This window comes from Somniosus microcephalus, chromosome 26, assembly GCF_052327205.1.
Source record: "Somniosus microcephalus isolate GS21.2 chromosome 26, FLI_Smic_1.0, whole genome shotgun sequence".
Lineage (NCBI taxonomy): Eukaryota > Metazoa > Chordata > Chondrichthyes > Squaliformes > Somniosidae > Somniosus > Somniosus microcephalus.
Genome location: NC_141012.1, coordinates 8749611 through 8770516, shown reverse-complemented (window position 1 = coordinate 8770516; position 20906 = coordinate 8749611). Strand labels below are relative to the sequence as shown.

Genomic DNA, 20906 nt, shown 5'->3' with positions numbered 1-20906 from the left:
CAGATTTGCATTTCTATAGCGCCTTTCACAACCTCAGGACGTCCCAAAGTGCTTTACAGCCAATGAAGTACTTTTTTTTTGAAGTGTAGTCACTGTTGTAATGTAGGAAACGCAGCAGCCAATTTGTGCACAGCAAGCTCCCACAAACAGCACTCTGATAATGACCAGATAATCTGTTTTTAGTGATGTTGATTGAGGAATAAATATTGGTCCCAGGACACCGGGGATAACGCCCCTGCTCTTCTTCGAAATAGTGGCCGTGGGATCTTTTACGTCCACCCGAGAGCGCAGATGGGGCCTCAGTTTAATGTCTCATCTAAAAGACAGCACCTCCGCCAGTGCAGCACTCCCTCAGTACTGCACTGGGAGGGTCAATCTAGATTGTGTGCTGAAGTCATAAATGGTGAGAGTTTTTACCCTCAGTAGCATGGACATACCCACACTGTACAAGGGATGGGTTCGCTGCAAAGTCTCTATTTTCTAAATTTTGTTTTTCTAAAGTTTCCTGTCCCATTGGGTAGATTCGGGTTTTATGATATCTTGAAGGTTCAGAGTCATCTTTATTTACTCCTTTGGCCCTTTCAACTTCCATACATGGAGACTCCATACAGAAGGGATGGCCTGAAATGGTGAAGTGATTTCAGTGCGAGCTGCCAAAAGGCCTTTAAAGCAAGACACAGAACAGCAAGTGGAGCGATCAAACTCGGTTACAAAGGGCAGCACCGAAGGTTGGAACATTAACCCACTGTTCCACAGGAAGGCAGGATTCACGATTCCCAACAGGGTCAGCTGTACCATCATTAGAGGAGGCTGGGTTACTGAGGAGATCTCATTTCTTCTCCACAGTAAGTTGATAAGAGTGTCAATTTAACTGTGGGCATACAGTAAACAGCTCACGCTGAAGGAGGTAAAATTATATTATGCATAATTGAATACGTACATTATAGGTCGCTTAAGGCAAGTGCAAGGCCTGACTAGCATACTGGCACCGTTTATTCCCAGTACAACGCCTTTTCGTAAACAAATATTCCGGGCTGTAAAACTTCCATGAATTTCAGAGCCTTGACCCGAGTGTTCAGTAATCCCATTAACAATTGTTAACAGCCCGGCTCTGCTGACAGACAGGAAAGATCCTTGTCGAAACAAACTCTTGCAGATTGGAATCAGAGAGCTTAACACTTGGAGGTTCAATAGGGAAATTTACCTCGAGTGAGAAATTCAAATCCGTTCCTGCATCACCACCTCCACCAGCACCACTCACATTTTCGCTATTTGGCGGCTGCAGTTGAACCAGCGTTACTCCCGCCTGTATTGTCAAGGTCCACCGTCCCAATCGATGTCCACCTCAAATCAACTCATTAGCCTTGGCTCAGTGGGCAGCACTCTCGCCTGAGTCAGATGGTTGTGGGTTCAAGGCCCACTCCAGAGACTTGAGCACAAAATCTGGCACAAAAGACTGGCACTGGGAGCATCAGCCTAGATTTTTGTGCTCAAGTCTCTGGAGTGGAACTTGAACCCACAACCTTCTGATTCGGAAGTGAGGGTGCTGCCCGCTGAGCCACAGCTCACACACCAAGTGTAGGGAAGTGTAGGCAGCTCTATACAGATGGGGAGGTGGGAAAAGCAACTATAGGACCAGTAGTTCCACCAAACAATAGTGAACGGGACTCCTTCTCTGGAAGTGTGGAAGCCCCGAATCCTAAAGGCATCCTCTTGCCTTTTACTAACGAAAATGAATAGGTAGTGAGGGAGTTGGACCACAAAGGACCCTCAGGTCACATTACGAGTGCCACTACTCTACTCCATCTGCCTAGATTTCTTGTGTCCAGCACACGTCCACACTTCCAAGAGTCAAAAGTACGGAAAAACGAAGAAAGCCGGTCATTTCCTGCTGGTTTTATCTGACCTAGATAACTCATCCTCCCTAAAAGCAGCAGCCAGGAATTTGCAAACAGCTGCCAATCCACAGGAATGTCCCTCCACAATTCCCCTCCAATTAGTCTCGGGGTGTGGCTATTTACACTACATCCCCACAGATGAATTTGGGGCAGCGGTCTTAAAGGCCCGGCACAGGTTAAACTCCACAATGTGAATGTTGGCTGCGGCAGCGCAGGAGCAGATTTGAATTGCTCACTCGAGGTAAATTTCCCCGATGAACCTCCAAGAGTTAAGCTTTCTGATTCCAATCTGCAAGTGTCAGCCGTGGCTCAGTGGGTAGCACCCTCGCCTCGGAGTCACAAGGTTGTGGGTTCAAGTCCCACTCCAGAGTACTGAGGGAGCGCCGCACTGTCGGAGGGTCAGTACTGAGGGAGCGCCGCACTGTCGGAGGGGCAGTGCTGAGGGAGTGCTGCACTGTCGGAGGGGCAGTGCTGAGGGAGCGCCGCACTGTGGGAGGGGGAGTACTGATGGAGCGCCGCACTGTCGGAGGGTCAGTACTGAGGGAGCGCCGCACTGTCGGAGGGGCCTTCTTTCGGAAGACGTTAAATCCACCTGCTCTCGGGTGGACATAAATTATCTCATGGCACTCTTTTTAAGAGTAGGGGAGTTATCCCCGGTGTCCTGGCCAATATTTATCCCTCAATCAACATCCCTAAAACAGATTATCTGGTCATAGCTGTTTGTGGGAGCTTGCTGTGCGCAAATTGGCTGCTGCATTTCCTACATTACAACAGTGACTACACTTCAAAAAAGCACTTCATTGGCTGTAAAGCGCTTTGGGACGTTCGGTGTTTGTGAAAGGCGCTATAGAAATGCAAGTCTGTCTTTCTTTCACTCCAACTTAACAAGTAAACATCACAAATATGATCCAGACCACATACTACCAGTGATTAATGCCACGCGAGATCAGGTATTGGCCCAAAAAAATTACGACTGTAATTAATCTAAAAATGCTCCTAAAGTCTCCCGCCCCAAAAAAGGCAACAGGCTCTCAGACTATTCGTCCTGTGCTGCTATCTTGGTTACAATCAAGCAACTCAATTATCTGGTTACTTATTTTAAAAGCATACTGCAGGGTGCCACAATGATCAGAAATAGTCAGGGTAAAGATGAGGGAAATCAGGAAGCAGTTGTTAGGGTGACACCAAGGTTGGGTTTCAAAAACCTGTAGATTATTGAAGGAAGGAGAGACTGAGCAAGACAATGAATTCTGCAGTTTTGAGATCTGATGAGCTAAGGGGTTGGGGGGGGGGGGGCGGGGGGGGGTTGGAGAAGGCGTAGGAGGGAGAGCGAGACCCCAGCTGGAGTATTGTGGCCAATTCTGGACACCACATTTTAGGAAGGGTATTAAGACCTTAGGGAGAGAATTACTAGAATGGTACCAGGGAGAGACTGGAGAAGCTGAGGCTGTTCGCCCTAGAGCAGAGCAGGTTAAGGGCAGATTTAATAGAGGCGTTCAAAATCACAAAGGATTTTGAGTAAATAAGGAGAAACTGTTCAGTGGCGAGAGTGACAGATTTAAGGTGATGCGCAAAAGAACCAGAAGCAAAAAAAAAATTTACTCAGCGAGTTGTGATCTGGAACTCGCTGCCTGAAAAGGCGGTGGAAGCAGATTCAATAGTAACTTTCAAAAAGGAATTGGATAAATACTTGAAAAGGAAAAATTTGCAGGGCTATGGGGAAAGAGCAGGGGGTAGTGGGACTAATTGGGAGAGCTCTGGCACGATGGGCCAAATGGTCACCTTCTGTGCTGTATCATGCTATGATTCTATGGGTGAGACAGAGAAAGAGAGACTAGAGGTGAGAGAAGGATTGTGTCAGATTTCAAGCTTTATTTTATATGGAATTCTCTATCCCAGAGAGCTGTGGAGGCTCAGTCGTTGAGTTTATTCAAGGCAGGGATCGATAGATTTTGAATATTAAGGGAATCAAGGGATATGGGGATAGTGCAGGAAAGTGGAGTTGAGGTAGAAGATCAGCCATGATCTTACTGAATGGCGGAGCAGGCTCGAGGGGCCGAATGGCCGACTCCTGCTCCTATTTCTTATGCAGCCACAAAGGAGAAGCTGATAAGACGACAATGGTTGAGTTCACACTGAAGAAAATGGAGGGGAGAAGGGGAGGAGAAGGTTTTGGGTGGAAGTTGTAAATAAAGTATTTGGAAACTGCTATTACAGATGGTTTTCAACCACATGCACTGAAAAATGTTGCACAATCGTTGGACATTTTCCCACATACAGGGACCTTACTACTGTATGCTGTACCGATTAAATGTTTACCAGAAATTGGTATAATCTAATGTGCCTCCTCTCTGTAAATACCAGCGCAAGCTGTCGAACAATTACTAACTAAAAGCATGGTTATCAAATCACATTTTTATGGGACCCTACACTGTGCAGTCCAACGCTATCCAGGCATGGGAGCAAACACACTTGGTTCACGTTTCCCGTGAAGTCTTTAGCATCAGGTATTGTTTCACTTAGCCTGGTGTGGAGTCAGCCAAGGCTGTGTTTGGGTGAAACAAGGAGGGTGAGCAGGAAATTGCTATCCAGTGACCGCTGTTGGAAAGACTGCCAGGTGAGGATAGCATCAGGCTTGGCTGATGTGCCCACTGCTTTTGGTCGCCTGCCAATGCTTCACTGGCCTCAAAGCACTGGAGAGGTACCACCAACGCTGCCTCCGCAAGATCCTGCAAATCCATTGGCAGAATAGGCGCACCGACGTCAGTGTTCTCGCTCAGGCCAACATCCCCAGCATCGAAGCTTTGACCACGCTCGATCAGCTCCGATGGACGGGTCACATCGTCCGCATGCCCGATACGAGACTCCCAAAACAAGCGCTCTACTCTGAGCTCCGGCACGGCAGGAGGGCCCCAGGTGGGCAGAGGAAACGCTTCAAGGACACCCTCAAAGCCTCCTTGAAAAAGTGTAACCACTGACACCTGGGAATCCCTGGCCCAAGACTGCACAAAGTGGAGGAGAAGCATCCGGGAAGGCGTCGAACACCTCGAGTCTCTTCGCCGGGAGCAAGCGGAAGCCAAGCGCAGGCAGCGCAAGGAGCGCACGTCAACCCAAGCACCACACCCACCCGTTCAACCACCGTCTGCCCCACCTGTGACAGAGACTGTAGGTCCTGTATTGGACTCATCAGTCACCTGCAAACTCATTTTTAATGTGGAAGCAAGTCATCCTCGGTTCCCGAGGGACTGCCCAAGAAGAAAAAGTTGGCAGAGTGGCCACTTGGGTAACGGAATGGGAGCAGCCTGTGCCCATACAACCGCTCCCCATTAAGAGTCTTCAGGAAAGCGGGGAGGGGGGGGGGGGGGGGGGGGGGGAAGATCACCAGCATTTACACTTGTAGGAATCCTACATGCAAATTGACCCTTGCTTCAAGGTGACGCTCCAACGGTTATTGAAATCGGTTAAGCTCGTGCACCCACCCCAGCTAAACGTCCTGGGTGCTGCCAACAACCCAGTAAAGCTAAAAAGAAAAAAAAATGATGAGTTGAATCCAAAAAGGAATGGGCCTGTGGCTGTATCACAGCACACACTGTACTGCGCAGCCCGCAAACCTCACAGCAGCCAACAGGCACTGCTGCATCCCATTCAGGCTCCCAACAATGTACTTTGTGCTGCATGCAAAGAGAGAGAGACACGGATCGACCAATCGAGACAATCCATTACAGCATGAGGCTCTTGCTTCTTAGCAACGAGATGATTTAAATCATCCTCAAAGCTGCTAAAGCAGCAGCCAAAACAGAAGCTCGGGGGCTGGGGGATTTATATATATTTTTTTCAATCGCCACTCCACACAATATCCATTTTTCAGGGCAGAGGGGTTCGCTCTGTCATACTAATACAACCCCCCCCCCACCCCTCCTCATCCATTTCTGCTTTTGGAGTCTCTTCAAGCCGATTCAATTTAGGTTTGGTACAGCATGTTCTCACACACAGCTGTGAGCCGTCATAAATGCCATGGAATGCTGGCTGTACATTCAGATCTGCCGGCGGCCTATGACATCATTCCAAGGATATTGCTGAATCTCAGCCAGAATGAAAGAAAAAACCCTTGGTTTTTTCCAAGCTCTCTTGCTCTCTAAAAAAATATATGTATGAAGTAGCAAACATTGTGTTTACAATATTTCTGAAGGGGGCTTTCAAAGGAAGGATGAAGTGGATGTAAACATACAACCGGTTTAACTCTTGTGTGGGATTGGGCCCCACTCTCTCTCATTCACAGAATGTGCATTAAAGAGAGGTTACATCAACCCCCCCCCCCCCCGCCCCGTGGCTCAATGCAACCCCCCTCCCCACCACTCCACTCCCATTAGGAAGTACATTGACCAGCCCAGTCCCAGTCTCATGTCCCAGGCTAGGGAAGCGAAAAGACAAATGGAAGATCTTGCATTTCTACAGCGCCTTTCACAACCACAGAACGTCCCAACGAGCCGTCTTGCCAATGGCGTACTTTTGAAGTGCAGTCACTGTTGTAATGCAAGGAAACGCGGGGCAGCGAATTGGTGCACAGCAAGCTCCCACAACCAGCAAGGTGATAATGACCAAATCTCTGTTTTTAGTGATGTTGGTTGACCATAAATGTTGGTCCAGGACACCGGGGAGAACTCCCCTGCTCTTCTCTCGAAATAGCACCATGGGATCTTTTACGTCCACCCGAGAGGGTAGACGGGACCTCGATTTAACGTCCCATCCGAAAGACGGCACCTCTGACAGTGCAACACTCCTTCGGTACTGCACTGGGAGCGTCCGCCTGGATTTTTGCGCTCGGGTCTCTGGAGTGGGACTTTGAACCCACAAATCTTCTGACTCAGAGGAGAGAGCGCTACCCACTGAGCCACGGCTGAGGGAGAAGGGGAAAAAAATAAAATATGACCGGGTTCTTGCTCCTGATTAATAAAGTGCATCTGTGTGGATGTTGAGCGAGGACAAGATCAGGCCTGGCTACGGTCAAATAGCCTGGAATGTTCACTCATGGAGCTCGCTCATAAAAGGATAGCACTTGGGCAACGCATTGGAGGGATTTGGGAGAGGAAACTGGCAGAGGTGAGGGGGGAGAAAGAATTCTCGTAGCAAAGAGAAATAGCTCGGGGGGGGGGGGGGGAAAAGAGTGATGAGGGGAAATTATTTCAACTGAAGATCAATTAATTTCAGCTCAGGCTTGCATATCTCCAGTGCAGCACTGTGGTCAAGGTCTAGAACTTGGTCAAGAAATGACTTTTTAAGCTGCAGAAGAGCAGCCCAGTGCACCCAGTACTTTTCCCCTCTGTGGAAAGTGGCCAACCCCAGTTCTGTGACAGCACCCGCAGTGACAGCACAGCACCAGTGGAGAGACTGGGCAGGTGAAAGGACCGCTCAAAAAAGCCCAGAATGCAGATGGATCGCCCCAATGTCCTCTGGGCATTAAAATGGCAAAGATGATCATCAGCTTGACAACCAAGTGTTTCAATAGATTAGTAACGATACTTTCACCCCTGGAACCTGGGATCTTATCAAAATCCAAACTGAAGGGATAAACATCTCCAGCAACATATGAAATGACTTTGGCCGACCCAACCTCGCTCCTAATGGGAAATTGGCCCCACAGCATAAAATTCTGCACAATTTAGGACTAAATTACCAATCTTGTTCAGGAAGGTGACAAAGATGTCTGGTGTGAGAAGTGGAAGATGTCACAATGAAGCAGTGACGGGCGGTCTTCATAGGTTAGTGTGGAGACACACTGTTGGCAGCAGAGCTTCACTCGGGCTTTTGGGTGGGGAGTGTAAATATTGTGAAGCTGAAGCTCATGGAATTGAAGGCAAATTATTGACCTGGTTAGGAGACTGGCTGAGTGGCAGGAGGCGGAGAGTGGGGATAATGGGCAGGTACTCTAATTGGCAGGATGTGTCCCACAGGGATCGGTGTTGGAGCCTCAACTATTCACCGTATTTATTAAAGACTTAGATGATGGGATAGAGAGCCGCATAACGAAGTTTGCCAATGACACAAAGATAGGCAGCATTGTAAGCAGTGTAAATGAAAGCATAAAGTTATAAAGGGATATTGATAGATTAAGTGGAATGGGCAAAACTGTGGTAAATGGATTTCAATGTAAGCAAGTGTGAGGTCATCCACTTTGGACCTTAAAAGGATAGACCAGAGTGCTTTCTAAATCGTGAAAAGCTAGAAACAATGGAGGTCCAAAGAGACTTAGGGGTCCATGTGCATAGATCGTTAAAATGTCATGAACAGGTACAGAAAACAATCAAAAAGGCTAATGGAATGCTGGCCTTTATACCCAGAGGACTAGAATACAAGGGGGTAGAAGTTATGCTGCAGCTACACAAAGCCCTGGTCAGACCACACCTGGGGTACTGGGAGCAGTTCTGGACACCACACCTTAGGAAGGATATATTGGCCTTGGAGGGAGTGCAGCGTAGGTTTACCAGAATGATACCCGGACTTCAGGGGTTAAATTAAGAGGAGAGTTTAGACAAACTAGGGTTGTAATCCCTGGAATTTAGAAAGTTAAGGGGTGATTTGATCAAAGTTTTCAAGATATTAAGGGGAACAGATAGGATAGAGAGAGAGAGAAACTATTTCCACTGCTTGGGGACTCTAGGACTAGGGGAACATAGCCTAAAAATGAGCCAAGCCCCTCAGGAGTGAAATTAGGAAACACCTCTACACAAAGGGTGGTAGAAGTTTGGAACTCTCTTCCACAAACAACAATTGACCCAACATCAATTGCCAATTTTAAAATCTGATATTGATAGATTTTTTTTAACCAAAGGTATTAAGGAATATGGGGCAAAGGAGGGTAGATGGAGTTAGGTCACAGATCAGCCATGATCTCATTGAATGGCAGAACAGGTTTAAGGCCTATTCCTGTTCCTATGTATTTTGCACTCCGGTCCCTAGGTTTCTAGAAACACAACGCATCGCCGTTGTGTGGGACGGGCTGGACGGACCAGAGGGTCTTTTCCTGTCTGTCATTGTTCGTATGTGCTACCCTTGACCTGGCAATACTTGACGTGGATACTCGGTGCCTAAAGTTCAAAGTATTCTATTCCCATACAATGCAATTCCATTTTCATTAAATGTCTACTCAATCTATGTAAAACACCCAGCGGTACAATTAGAGATGTTTTTTTAAAATAATTTTTTCCTGGGATGTGGGTGTCGCCGGCAAGGCCAGCATTCATTGCTCATCCCTACTTGCCCTTGAGAAGGTGGCGGTGAGCCGCCTTCTTGAACCGCTGCAGTCCGTGTGGTGAAAGTGCTCCTGCAGTGCCTTCGAAATTTGGGCTAGATAAGAACACAAGTAGGAGGAGCAGGAGTAGGCCATACGGCCCTGTCGAGCCTGCTCCGCCATTCAACATGATGGCTGATCTTCTACCTCAACTCCACTTTCCTGCCCTAACCCCATATCTGTGTCTGCAGAGCACACTTTGAGCTGCATAACACCAGGGTGAAGTGCTGCTGGGTACAAGTCTATCCCTAGTAGTGGGAGCAATTTGAGTTGACGAACTAAGGAAGCGTCACACGAGGTGTTTTACTGGCACAACACAAAGTATACTGACTTGGTTAAACTATAGAAAATAAATCGCGCTCAACATTTTAAGTAAGCCGGTGACAGCCCACCTTCATGTATCAAAAGAATTCTGGTTCATCTGTTTCCACAATATAGTTTTGGAGTCAGTGCGAGGAAAAAAAGGAGTACACTTTGTACTTTTGTGAAAGGGATGACAATTATAGATAGCTCCTTGAGGGAAATAAACCACACCAAAAAAAAAACCCCACTGCTGGCTTCATTTAATATATAACACTCCAAAAGTCTGTCGAGTGCAACAGCAGTGAAAATGAAATTAGTCACAAGGATGAATTGGCGACAGGCAGCATGCTTTTCTTGACAGATGTTAAGCTTAGTATTATGCTAGCCATTTGGAGAGAGAATGTCATGAGATCTTTACTAAGTGTGCAAGATCTGCAAAGGGCACAAGTGGGCTGCCAATGAGATATAAATGCTCGTCTGACCGTAATGTTGGAAAGGTTCTTCAAAAAGCCTCCCAGTCATAGCGGGTCATGGTATCGCATGACCAGCGGGAGCAGGAGCCAGTCACCTGGTGGGCTGCAGCAGTCAAGACTGCAGTTAACCACTTCTGCAGGCCCTGGCAAATCCACCTGGGCATGACTGCGGCAACCTGCCTTCTCTGGATCAGCAGAGGGCAAGATGTCCAGGTCACCAGTGGCCATCATGCATCAGAGAGCTTTGCACATGTGCAGGACCCGCCTTGTTCAACTGTGGCTTTGATATTTTGACTGCACTCTCTTGCAGGCTGATCCTCATTTTCAAATTCTTCACTCCTCCCCATCTCCATCACCTCCTTCAGCCCTACAACCCTGAGAGATCTCTGCGCTCCTCCAATTCTGATCTCTTGTGCATCCCTGATTTCCTTCGCTCCACCATTGGCGGCTGTGCCTTCAGCTGCCTGGGCCCTAGGCTCCGGAATTCCCTCCCTAAACCTCTCCGCCTCTCTCTCCTCCTTTAAGACGCTCCTTAAAACAGAAGAACATAAGAAACAGGAGTCGGTCATTCGGCCCTTCGAGCTTGCTCCACCATTCAACAAGATTATAACTGATCTTCTACCTCAGCTCCACTTTCCTGCCCTATCCCCATATCCCTTGATTCCCTTAATAGTCAAAAATCTATCGATCTCTGTCTTGAATATACTTGACGACTGAGTCGCCACAGCCCTCTGGGGTAGAGAATTCCAAAGATTCGCCACCCTCTGAGTGAAGAGATTTCTCCTCATCTCAGTCCTAAATGGCCGACCCCTTATTCTGAGACTGTGACCCCTGGTTCTAGACTCCCCAGCCAGGGGAAACATCCTCCCTGCATCTACCCTGTCAAGCCCTGTAAGAATTTTGTATGTTTCAACAGGATCTACCTCTTTGGCCAAGCACTTGGTCACCTGTCCTAGTATCTTTAAATGTGGCTCGGTGTCAAATTTTGTCCGGTAACGCTCCTGCGAAACGCCTTGGGTCGTTTTACTAGGTTAAAAGGTGCTATGTAAATGCAAGTTGTTGTTGTTGTTGAGGCAGCCTGCTCCTGAGCCGAGATGATGAGCTCCCAGGGCAAACATACGATTGCCTGAATGACACACAGCCACCCTTGCACAATACGTTGTGTGGCAGCTTCTCTGATTTCTACCGAGTCAAACCAAGTTATAAATGGGATAACCATTTCACAATTCAGAAAATCTTAGGAACATAGGAATAGGAGTAGGCCGTTCAGCCCCTTGAGCCTGTTCCGCCAACAAAAATCTATCAATCTCAGTTATGAAATATTCCACTGACCACCCCCCCCCCCCCACCAGCCTCAACAGCTTCTTGGGGGAGAGAGTTCCAGATTTCCACCACCCTTTGTGTGAAGTGCTTCCTGACATCACCCCTGAACGGTCTGGCTCTAATTTTAAGGTTACGCCCCCTTGTTCTGGACTCCCCCCACCAGAGGAAATAGTTTCTCTCGATCTACCTTATCAACTCCTTTAATCATCTTAATTACAGTACCTGTAGATAATTTAAGTTTAAAACGTATGAAATTAACACTAGAAACCTCAACGTAAATTTCTATTTGATAAATGACCAGAAAGTTATTCACGTAACTGAAGATGCCCAGTTCCCGACTGCAACATTAAAAAGCACAATTTGGTTAAAATGCGAGATTAATGCAAACCTCAAATCATCCAGCAAACGGGTCAGAACGAGCATTATCTAAAGGCGATACTTGAATATTCAACACCTACAGTATGATTCATTAACAACCTTCTGCTTCAGTTAACGGAAGCATAGTTCATCTATCCGCAGGGCAAGATGATTAAAAGGGTACACAGAGTCAGTGATGGACGATGTGACCTTTTTAATGTCACAAGACACTAGGAATTTATGTTGCAATACGACAATACACGAGGCCAACCAGATACCAAGTCAAGCCCAATCCGTATATAAAAAATGAACCAAAATAATATTAACAGTGCATCCCTTAATCAATCACATGCAAATCTTTAAAAAGAAATTAAACCCATGATTTTCTCTTCGTGGGGAAATCTAGAACTCGGGGGGTATAGTTTCAGAATAAAGGGTCGCACTTTTAGAACTGAGATGAGGAGGAATTTCTTCTCTCAGAGGGTCGTAAATCTGGGGAATTCTCTGCCCCAGAGAGCCGTGGAGGCTGAGTCATTAAATACATTTAAGGTGGAGATAGACAGATTTTTTTTTAAGGCAAAGGAGTGAAGGGTTATGGGGAGCGGGCAGGGAAGTGGCTTTGAGCCCAAGATCAGCCATGATCTTATTGAATGGCGGAGCAGACTCGAGGGGCCAAATGGCCTATTCCTGCTCCTATTGCTTATGTTATGTTCTGTTCTTAGAGGATTCTAATCTCGTGGGATATCTGAGGCATTTTAAATGATGGGTACACCAGCTATCACACGGAGATCGCAAGAAAAGTATGTATTTAAAGCTTTGAAGTGCTCCAAAACTTGAGCGCATCATTTTTAGCTGCTACTCCAGTGGAGTCTGAGGGGGTACCGCGTTGACGGAGGGATAGGCCGCCAGATGGAATGCTAAATTGAGGCCCCGTCATCCTGATCATAAAAGGGTCCCATGGCACCATTTGAAGAGGAGGGGGTTCTCCCAGTGTCCTGGCCAGCATTCCGCCCTCAACCAACAAAAATAAATTAACTGGTTATTTGTAGTTTGTGGGATCGTGCTGTGTTAAAATGGCTACCACATTTACCTACCTACCTAACCGCAGTCCTGCACTTCAAAGTGAACCCCATAATGCATTTTGAGACATTTCGGAGAGACGGGAGAAGGCACTATATAAATGCTCATCTTTCTTCAAACTTAAAAATCAACACTGCCAATCCTTTAAGATTTTAATTTCAATATTGATTAAAGTTCTAAAGAATGTCGTACCAAAAGTTACATTAAAGCCATTATCAAGACTCTCCACACTAGCTCTTACTCTAAAATATTCTTTCCCACAACCTCAAATCGGTTGAGTTCTCTAACTCTCTCTCATACAGCCTACAGGTTTGTTCAAATCCAAGACTGACGTCACCTAGGCACTGTTCTCCAATCTAACTCTTCCCTCCCACTCTTTTCAATCTTGGTGACTGACGTAATAAAACTCACGACGCACTTGGTTTGAGTATAAAGCAAGGCTTTAATCAACTTATTTCAGAACATGGAGGTCTAGTTGTACTTCACTAGTTCCTTGTCTTGACAAAACGTCCCTGGCAAGCTGGGGCCAACGCCCGAGTATTTATACTCCTTGGACGGCGCCAACAGCTGGCTATCCAGTGTTATTTCATAGGTAGTTTCTCAATGATATGATTTATGACAGTGACCTCCTGCACGAAGGCCTTCGCCCTTCACCTAGGTTTTTCAACACAAAAAAAACTGCATCGCACAAAAAAGGATTCGGATGCCTCGCACCTTGCAAAATAGCATCAAGTCGAAAGCCGACTCCCCAGCAGCTACAGGCCCAGGTTTATGTGGATCGGTGTCAAATTTTTTTTCTGTCTTAAAATACTCCTGTGAAGCACCTTGGGATGTTTTACTATGTTAAAGGTGCTATATAAATACAAGATGTTGTTGTAAGGAATCCAGCTCCCCACACACTCCCGAAACCCAATCCCACAGTCACTCCAGAGTTAAGATATTTTAGTTCCAGACCAACTTTCAAAGTTTGGAATCCAACTTATAACACTAATATCTTAACCCTGTAACTCACTGGTTTTTAATATTAGAGACTTGCAAATGCTCAGTTCCTTACTTTCAAAGAGCCGTTTGAACACCAAAGGTGTAAAAAAAAACTTAAAGGAATCTGATTTGAAAGGAATGTCAATTTAAAAATTACTCTCTAGCTCTTTTCAAGGGGACATCAGTCCCTATACTTATTAAACTATCTTTTTTTTGCACCCTTCTATTCCACCTATTTTTCTCCCAACACTTTATCTACCCCCCACCCCCAAACACCACCCAGTTTCTTGCCCCCATAAGAGCAAATTGAATCACTGCTTCCCGTCTTTCCAGGAACTACTTGCTTTCATACAGCACAGAAGGCGGCCATTCGGCCCGTCGAGCCCGTGCCAACTCTCTGCACGAGCACTTCAGCTAGTCCCACACCCCCGCCCTTTCTCCATAACCCTGCAAATTTTTTTCCTTCAGGTTCTTATCCAATTCCCTTTTGAAAGTCACAAGCATCCGACTTCTCCATAAAGGCCAACGGGACTGGAGTGTCAGCTGGGGCTCAGTGGGTAGCACACTCGCCTCTGACCCAGAAGGTTGCGGGTTGTGGCACATAAATCTAGGCTGGCACTGTCGGAGGGGCAGTACTGAGGGAGCGCCGCACTGTCGGAGGGGCAGTACTGAGGGAGCGCCGCACTGTCGGAGGGGCAGTACTGAGGGAGCGCCGCACTGTCGGAGGGGCAGTACTGAGGGAGCGCCGCACTGTCGGAGGGGCAGTACTGAGGGAGCGCCGCACTGTCGGATGAGATGTTAAACTGAGGCCCCGTCTGCTCTCAGGTGGACGTAAAAGATCCCATGGCGCTATTTTGAAGAGGAGCAGGGGAGTTATCCCAGTTGGCCTGGCCATTAGTTATCCCTGAATCAACAAAACAAAGAGATTATCTGGTCATTATCACATTGCTGATTGTGGGATCTTGCTGTGCGCAAATTGGCTGCCGCGTTTCCCACATTACAGCAGTGACTATACTCCAGAAGTACTTCATTGGCTGTAAAGCACTTTGAGACGTCGTGAAAGTCGCTGTAGAAATGTAAGTCTTTCTTTCCTCGTGATCCTGCAGAAGGTGCGCTCGTACCAGGGAATCGGATCGGTCACCCAGTTACCTCAACACGGAGCTTGGTGCATACCAGGTTATCGCGTCCAGTGTCTTGAGAGAACAAAAACCTCACTTTCAAGAGTCAAGCGAGAAGCCAGCCTTTGAGGACTCAAACCCCCCAGATACTTTATTTTAATTGAGATTAAGTGAGAAGCCCAAGAAGAGGCAAAATGCAAAGTGCAGGAAACCATTATGATAAAAAAAAGCGTAGGAAAGACAACAGAATCTAATAGTCCTGAGGTGAAGCCAAACTTGGGTTCCCAAAGTTTGCAGGAGGGGAAAAATTGAGGCGCAAGAAAACAATGGGAGAGCGGAGGATGGTGCGATGAGTCCTCGTTTCAAGAGAGCAAGAACGCAGGGTGGAGGAAGAGGATGAGCTTGTAGGAAAGGGTACCTGAAGCTGAAGGAGACCAGAGGGCAAAGTTCAGAAGAACAATGACCAGAATAGTACCAATAAGGTAAAGATAAGAAAGGATTCAACAGAGAGAAAGTTGCTGGTTGTTGCCAGAGAGGTCAGTCATTAGAAATGGTTTCTTTCAAATAAGATCCACCATGGCATTCATAGCAACCTGAAATTCTAACAAAGATTAATCAACCGCTTCCAAAAAACTAACCCGTCATGTTTTGGGGATTTCAAACAACGTTGCCAGGAGTAATTTTGGTGAATTCATATTGACAGCACGGTGGCATAGTGGTTAGCACTGTTGCCTCACAGCACCAGAAACCCGGGTTCGAACCCGGGCGACTGTGTGGAGTTTGCACATTCTCCCCGTGTTTGCGTGGGTTTTCTCCGGGTGCTCCGGTTTCCTCCCACAGTCCAAAGATGTGCAGATTAGGTTGATTGGCTATGATAAATTGACCCTTAGTGTTAGGGGATTAAATACGTGGGGTTACAGGGATAGTGTGGGATATGTGTTGGTGTAGGGGTTACGGGGATCGGGTGGGATATGTGTCGGTGCAGGCTCGATGGGCCGAAATGGCCTCTATCTGCACTGTGGGCTTTCTGTGATTCTGAAAATGCCACAGTTGAGCAAAATGTAGCGCTCAAAAAAAGTTACATTCACAAGGCAGCAAGGCTGGCATGTATAGATTATATTTCAGATGGAGCATCTGAACTAGTGTGCTGGGGACAATGAAAGGTAGTGTTTGACTAAAAACGGACACTGAAGTCTAGCATTTTTGAACAGATAGTGCCATGAAAGCGCGAGGCAGTCAGACAGCAAAAGGGATGAGAGAAAGATGGAGTACCGGAGAGAGAACTTAGCAAAATTAGTTTTAAGTCAACCGATGGGATTCACTGGAATGAGGCAACATAACGTGTTCATTATTTTTATATTATTGCACAAAGACACATTGTACTGATGGAAGTGAATCCAAATCATAATTGTTGTTCTTTATTATGGGAAATAAAGCAGTTTAAAATGATTCACATCAATTCCCATCTCACCAACAGCGCTGTGGGGTCCTTAACCACAAGATTTTTGTCAACCAATGTTGACGCACAGATTGGTGCCCTCAAAAAAAAGTTACCGCCAGCATGGAACACTGGTGTTTGGCAAGACGGCAGACGGGACCTCGGTTTAACACCTCATCTGATCGATAGACAGCATCACTTGACAACGTGTGCACTCCCTCAATACTGCACCGAGGGTATCGAGCTGGATTATCTACGCAAAGCCTGGAATGGGGCTTGAACTCTCAACCTTGCCACTCAGAGGCAGGGGTGCTGCCAACCGAATCGAGCGGACACTGTGACCTCGGGATGTGCCCATTTAGACCACAACCCCGCGGAGAGGATCTCTGAACAGCGGGCCTTTAAAAAAGGGACAGACTGGACTAAATGTAGCAACACTCTGAGCAGCGAAACATCACAGCCATGCTCCAGACTGCCTGCGAGCACTGCCACAGATATTTCTTTCTACAATTAATAAATCTTGTTGGCGTATTAACAACCTTGCTCGGTGCACATTTCCTGTCAAAATCTTCCATTATAAATGGAAACTGCCCATTAACTTGTCGTTCTGTAATTACACTCTCGCCACTGGAGGCACTGCAGCACCACCACTGGCAGGAAGGTGTAATTACAACGTGACGTTTACATGCCGAATTTGCAGTGCAAGTGTGGACGTAGGAAACTATAATGGCAGAATAAAAATAAGGACAGAATGATATGACTTTAAAATGGCATCATCAGGGCCCATCGTCTAATTATCCCTCTCCCGCTAACTCGCATCACCCGAAGACACCCCATTGGTTAATGCCACAGCACCGAACAGGCCATTCAGCCCAACAGGTCAATGTCTGTGTTTATGCTCCACACAAAGCTCCTCCCACCTTACTTCATCGCAACCTAACAACATATTCTTTTATTCCTTTCTCCTTCACGTACTTAATGTTTGCCCCTCAGCCAACATCACTGGAAAAAAAATGATCTGGTCATTATCACATGGCTGTTTGTGGGAGCTTGCTGTGCACAAATTGGCCGCTGCATTTCCTACATCAGAACACCGACTACACTTCAAAAAGTGCTTCATTGGTTTTGGGACGTCCTGAGGTTGAGAAAGGCGGATGCATGAACAGCGAGACCTGGGGGCATGTGTGCACAAATCATTGAAGGTGGCAGGTCAGGTTGAGAAAGCAGTTAAAAAAGCAGACGGGATCCTGGGCTTCATAAATAGAGGTATAGAGTACAAAAGCAAGGAAGTTATGAACAACCTTTATAAAACACTGCTTCGGCCTCAACAGGAGTATTGTGTCCAATTCTGGGAACCGCACTTTAGGAAGGATGTGAAGGCCTTAGAGAGGGTGCAGAAGAGAGTTACAAGAGTGGTTCCAGGGATGAGGGACTTCAGTTACATGGATAGACTGGAGAAGCTGGGATTGTTCTCCCTAGAGCAGAGAAGATTGCAAGGAGATTTGATAGAGGTGTTCAAAATCATAAGGGGTCTAGACAGAGTAGATAGAAACTGTTCCCATTGGCAGAAAGGTCGAGAACCAGAGGACACAGATATAAGGCGATTGGCAGAAGAACCAAAGGCGGCATGAGGAAAAACTTTTTTACGCAGCGAGTGGATAGGATCTGAAATGCACTTTCCGAGAGGGCGGTGGAGGCAGATTCAATCGTGGCTTTCAAAAGGGAATTGGATAAGTACCTGAAGAAAAAAAAATTACAGGGCTACGGGGAAAGGGGACTAGCGCTTGCAGAGAGCCAGCACAGGCTCGATGGGCCGAATGGCCTCCTTCTGTGCTGTAACCATTCTCTGATTCTAAGGTGCTGTAGAGATGCAAATTCTCTCTTTTTGAAAACAAATACATTGGGCTGAATAGAAAAATAAAATAGAAAAACAGTTTGCAACAGGGTTTATTTGTTACAAGTTTAACAAAAAAAATTAACCACGAGCTGGTTGCCAATTTTATATTAAAAAAATCAAAACTGTTTTGTTTACAGCACAGGAAACCTGCTCCCTCCTTCCCCCAGACGATGACAAATTTGGCGCAAGACTCACTGTACATACTGTACCCACAGGGTTGGCTCCAAGCCCAGGTTGGCGCGGCGCCAGTTCCACAACAACATCGTCGTCAGTCAGCACAAGCCACAGGGAAGGGAGGGGGGGGGGGCGGGGGGGAGCTGAAATAGACACCGCAGCGCACACAGCATACCGCAGCTCGCTTTTTCTCCCCTTTTTAAAATTGCACAAATTCTTGAGAAAGAAAAAAGAGCGCGCGCCAGATTACGCGATCTACGGTTACCTGAATGTGAAAGCAGATGCATCCTTAGCCGTAAGCTGTCCAGGAATCGTTTACCGCACAGTTCGCACCCATAGGTCTTCATTCCACTGTGCAGCTTCCTACAGTAAAACAAGGTGGTGGGGGAGAGAGAAAATAAATGAGCATCAATAAAATACTGTAGGAATGTGCAACTTAAGTCATCAGCCATTGTGTCTCCACTTCATTAATGTCTCTTCAGGCACCTGCAGCAGCTGTCCCCAAGCTCTGCTGTTGTGTGTATTTGCTTACATCACAGAATATAGTTGCTAGGCATTTTCGATACACTATCAGGGAAAATATAAAAGACGCGCGTCAACCAACATGCTTGAATGTTGAGCGACACTCATGATTAATCACCTGAAATGACTCCCAGCAACACTGGCTGGCCTGTAAACACAAGTGCCTCACTCCCCCCCACCCTAAAATACCTCCCTCCCCCCCACCCTATAAAGTGCCTCCCTCCCCCCCACCCTATAAAGTGCCTCACTCCCCCCCACCCTATAAAAGTGCCTCACTCCCCCCACCCTATAAAATACCTCACTCCCCCCACCCTATAAAGTGCCTCACTCCCCCCCCACCCTATAAAATACCTCACTCCCCCCACCCTATAAAATACCTCACTCCCCCCCACACCCTATAAAATACCTCACTCCCCCCCCACCCTATAAAGTGCCTCACTCCCCCCCACCCTATAGAGTGCCTCACTCCCCCCCACCCTATAGAGTGCCTCACTCCCCCCCACCCTATAAAATACCTCACTCCCCCCCACCCTATAAAGTGCCTTCAAGCGTGCACAAGCCCTGGCTGAAAGGGACAGAAATCTAGACTTGGGTGGCTGGGTGCTTTTTTCAAGCAGTTTAAATTTGCACGGAAGTGTAAAATCTGCACTCAGGAAGGGGAGCTGCAGCCTTCCCGTCATCATCCACGTCGGAGAACAGGGATACCAAAAAAAAATGGAATTTGGGCAAGAAGGTGGCCCAATCAAATGGAGGCAAGTGATGGGGGACCAACATCTGGGAGTCACTCACAATGCTGCAGCTTTGTATCACCAACAGCACCAGCACAATCAAAGGGAAGCAACCATTAAAAAGTTCATAGGTAGACTTTTGGTGACCTGTGAACATTAAAAAGTGGGGGGGGGGGGGGGGGGGGGAGAGAAAGGAGAGAAAGAGGGGGGGAGGGAAGGAGAGAAAGGGGGGGGGGGAAGAAAAAAGGATAACATTAAAGAAACTTCCATTTATGTAGCACCATTCATGTCCTCAGTGCATCCCAGAAGGCTTACCAGCCAAATAAAGTGCTTCTAAATGCAGCCACCGTCGTAACATAGACAAACTCTGTGGCCACTCATGCAGAGAAAGGTCCCACAAACCACAATGAGATAAATTACCAAATTAATCAGCTTTAGCGGCGCTGGTTGGGGATAAATGCTGGCTGGGACTCTTCATATACAACCTTCGCAGAGAGCGGCCAGCAGACAGCCCTACTGGCTCCTTTCGAACACATTTAACTGCTATTGCGATACTGGTGCATTGAGGACCCGAGCTACGGATTTTGTTTCACCTGGTCAGACAGCAATGCAGAGCCAGCAGTATCACTCCCATCCAACATCACTGCACAGCTCTATTCAGATTCTAGCCTCAAACTGGGCTTTATTAGTTGAAGGTTTGACTCTACTGTTCCGACCTCGCTCTATTAACCGAAACACTCTCGTGTGTTACAGAACCGCCATATTTAAGTGCAGAAAATGCTGGAAATAAACCAACAGGTTCACCAGCATCTGTGAATAGACAAGACTTGTGGGGAAGAGCAAAACTAGAGGCCATCAATATAAGATAGTCACCAAGAAATCCAACGGGGAATTCAGAAGGAACTTCTTCACCCAGAGTGTGGAACTCGCTACCACAGGGAGTGGTTGAAGCGAATAGTATAGATGCATTTAAGGGGAGGCTGGACAAGCATGAGGGAGAAGGGAATAGAGGGTTACGCTGATAGAGTTAGATGAGGAAAGATGGGAGGAGGAATTCGCTGCCGACGGAAGTGGTGGAAGCGGAGACACTCAATGTTTTCAAGGGGAGGCTGGATAGGCACTTGAGAGAAATAAACTTGCAGGGCTACGGGGATAGAGCGGGGGAATGGGACTGACTGGATTGCTCTACAGAGAGCTGGCACGGACTCGATGGGCCAAATGGCCTCCTTCTGTGCCTATGACTATGTTCAAATAGTGTTAGCAACCCTAATGCCCATTCTCATGAATGTTGACCAACCTGCTGTACATTCCCAAAAAAACAACAAA

General features: G+C 47.0%; 1 protein-coding gene across 1 annotated transcript in view; it reads right to left on the bottom strand.

The window, feature by feature from the left end:
- The window catches only part of zbtb16a (zinc finger and BTB domain containing 16a), a 226134-nt gene that overhangs the window by 116980 nt on the left and 88248 nt on the right, over window positions 1–20906 (bottom strand). Inside the window, exon 3 of the mRNA XM_085967786.1 lies at window positions 18596–18693. Within this exon, the coding sequence (XP_085823912.1) occupies window positions 18596–18693 (98 nt within the window). The remainder of the gene's footprint in view (window positions 1–18595; window positions 18694–20906) is intronic.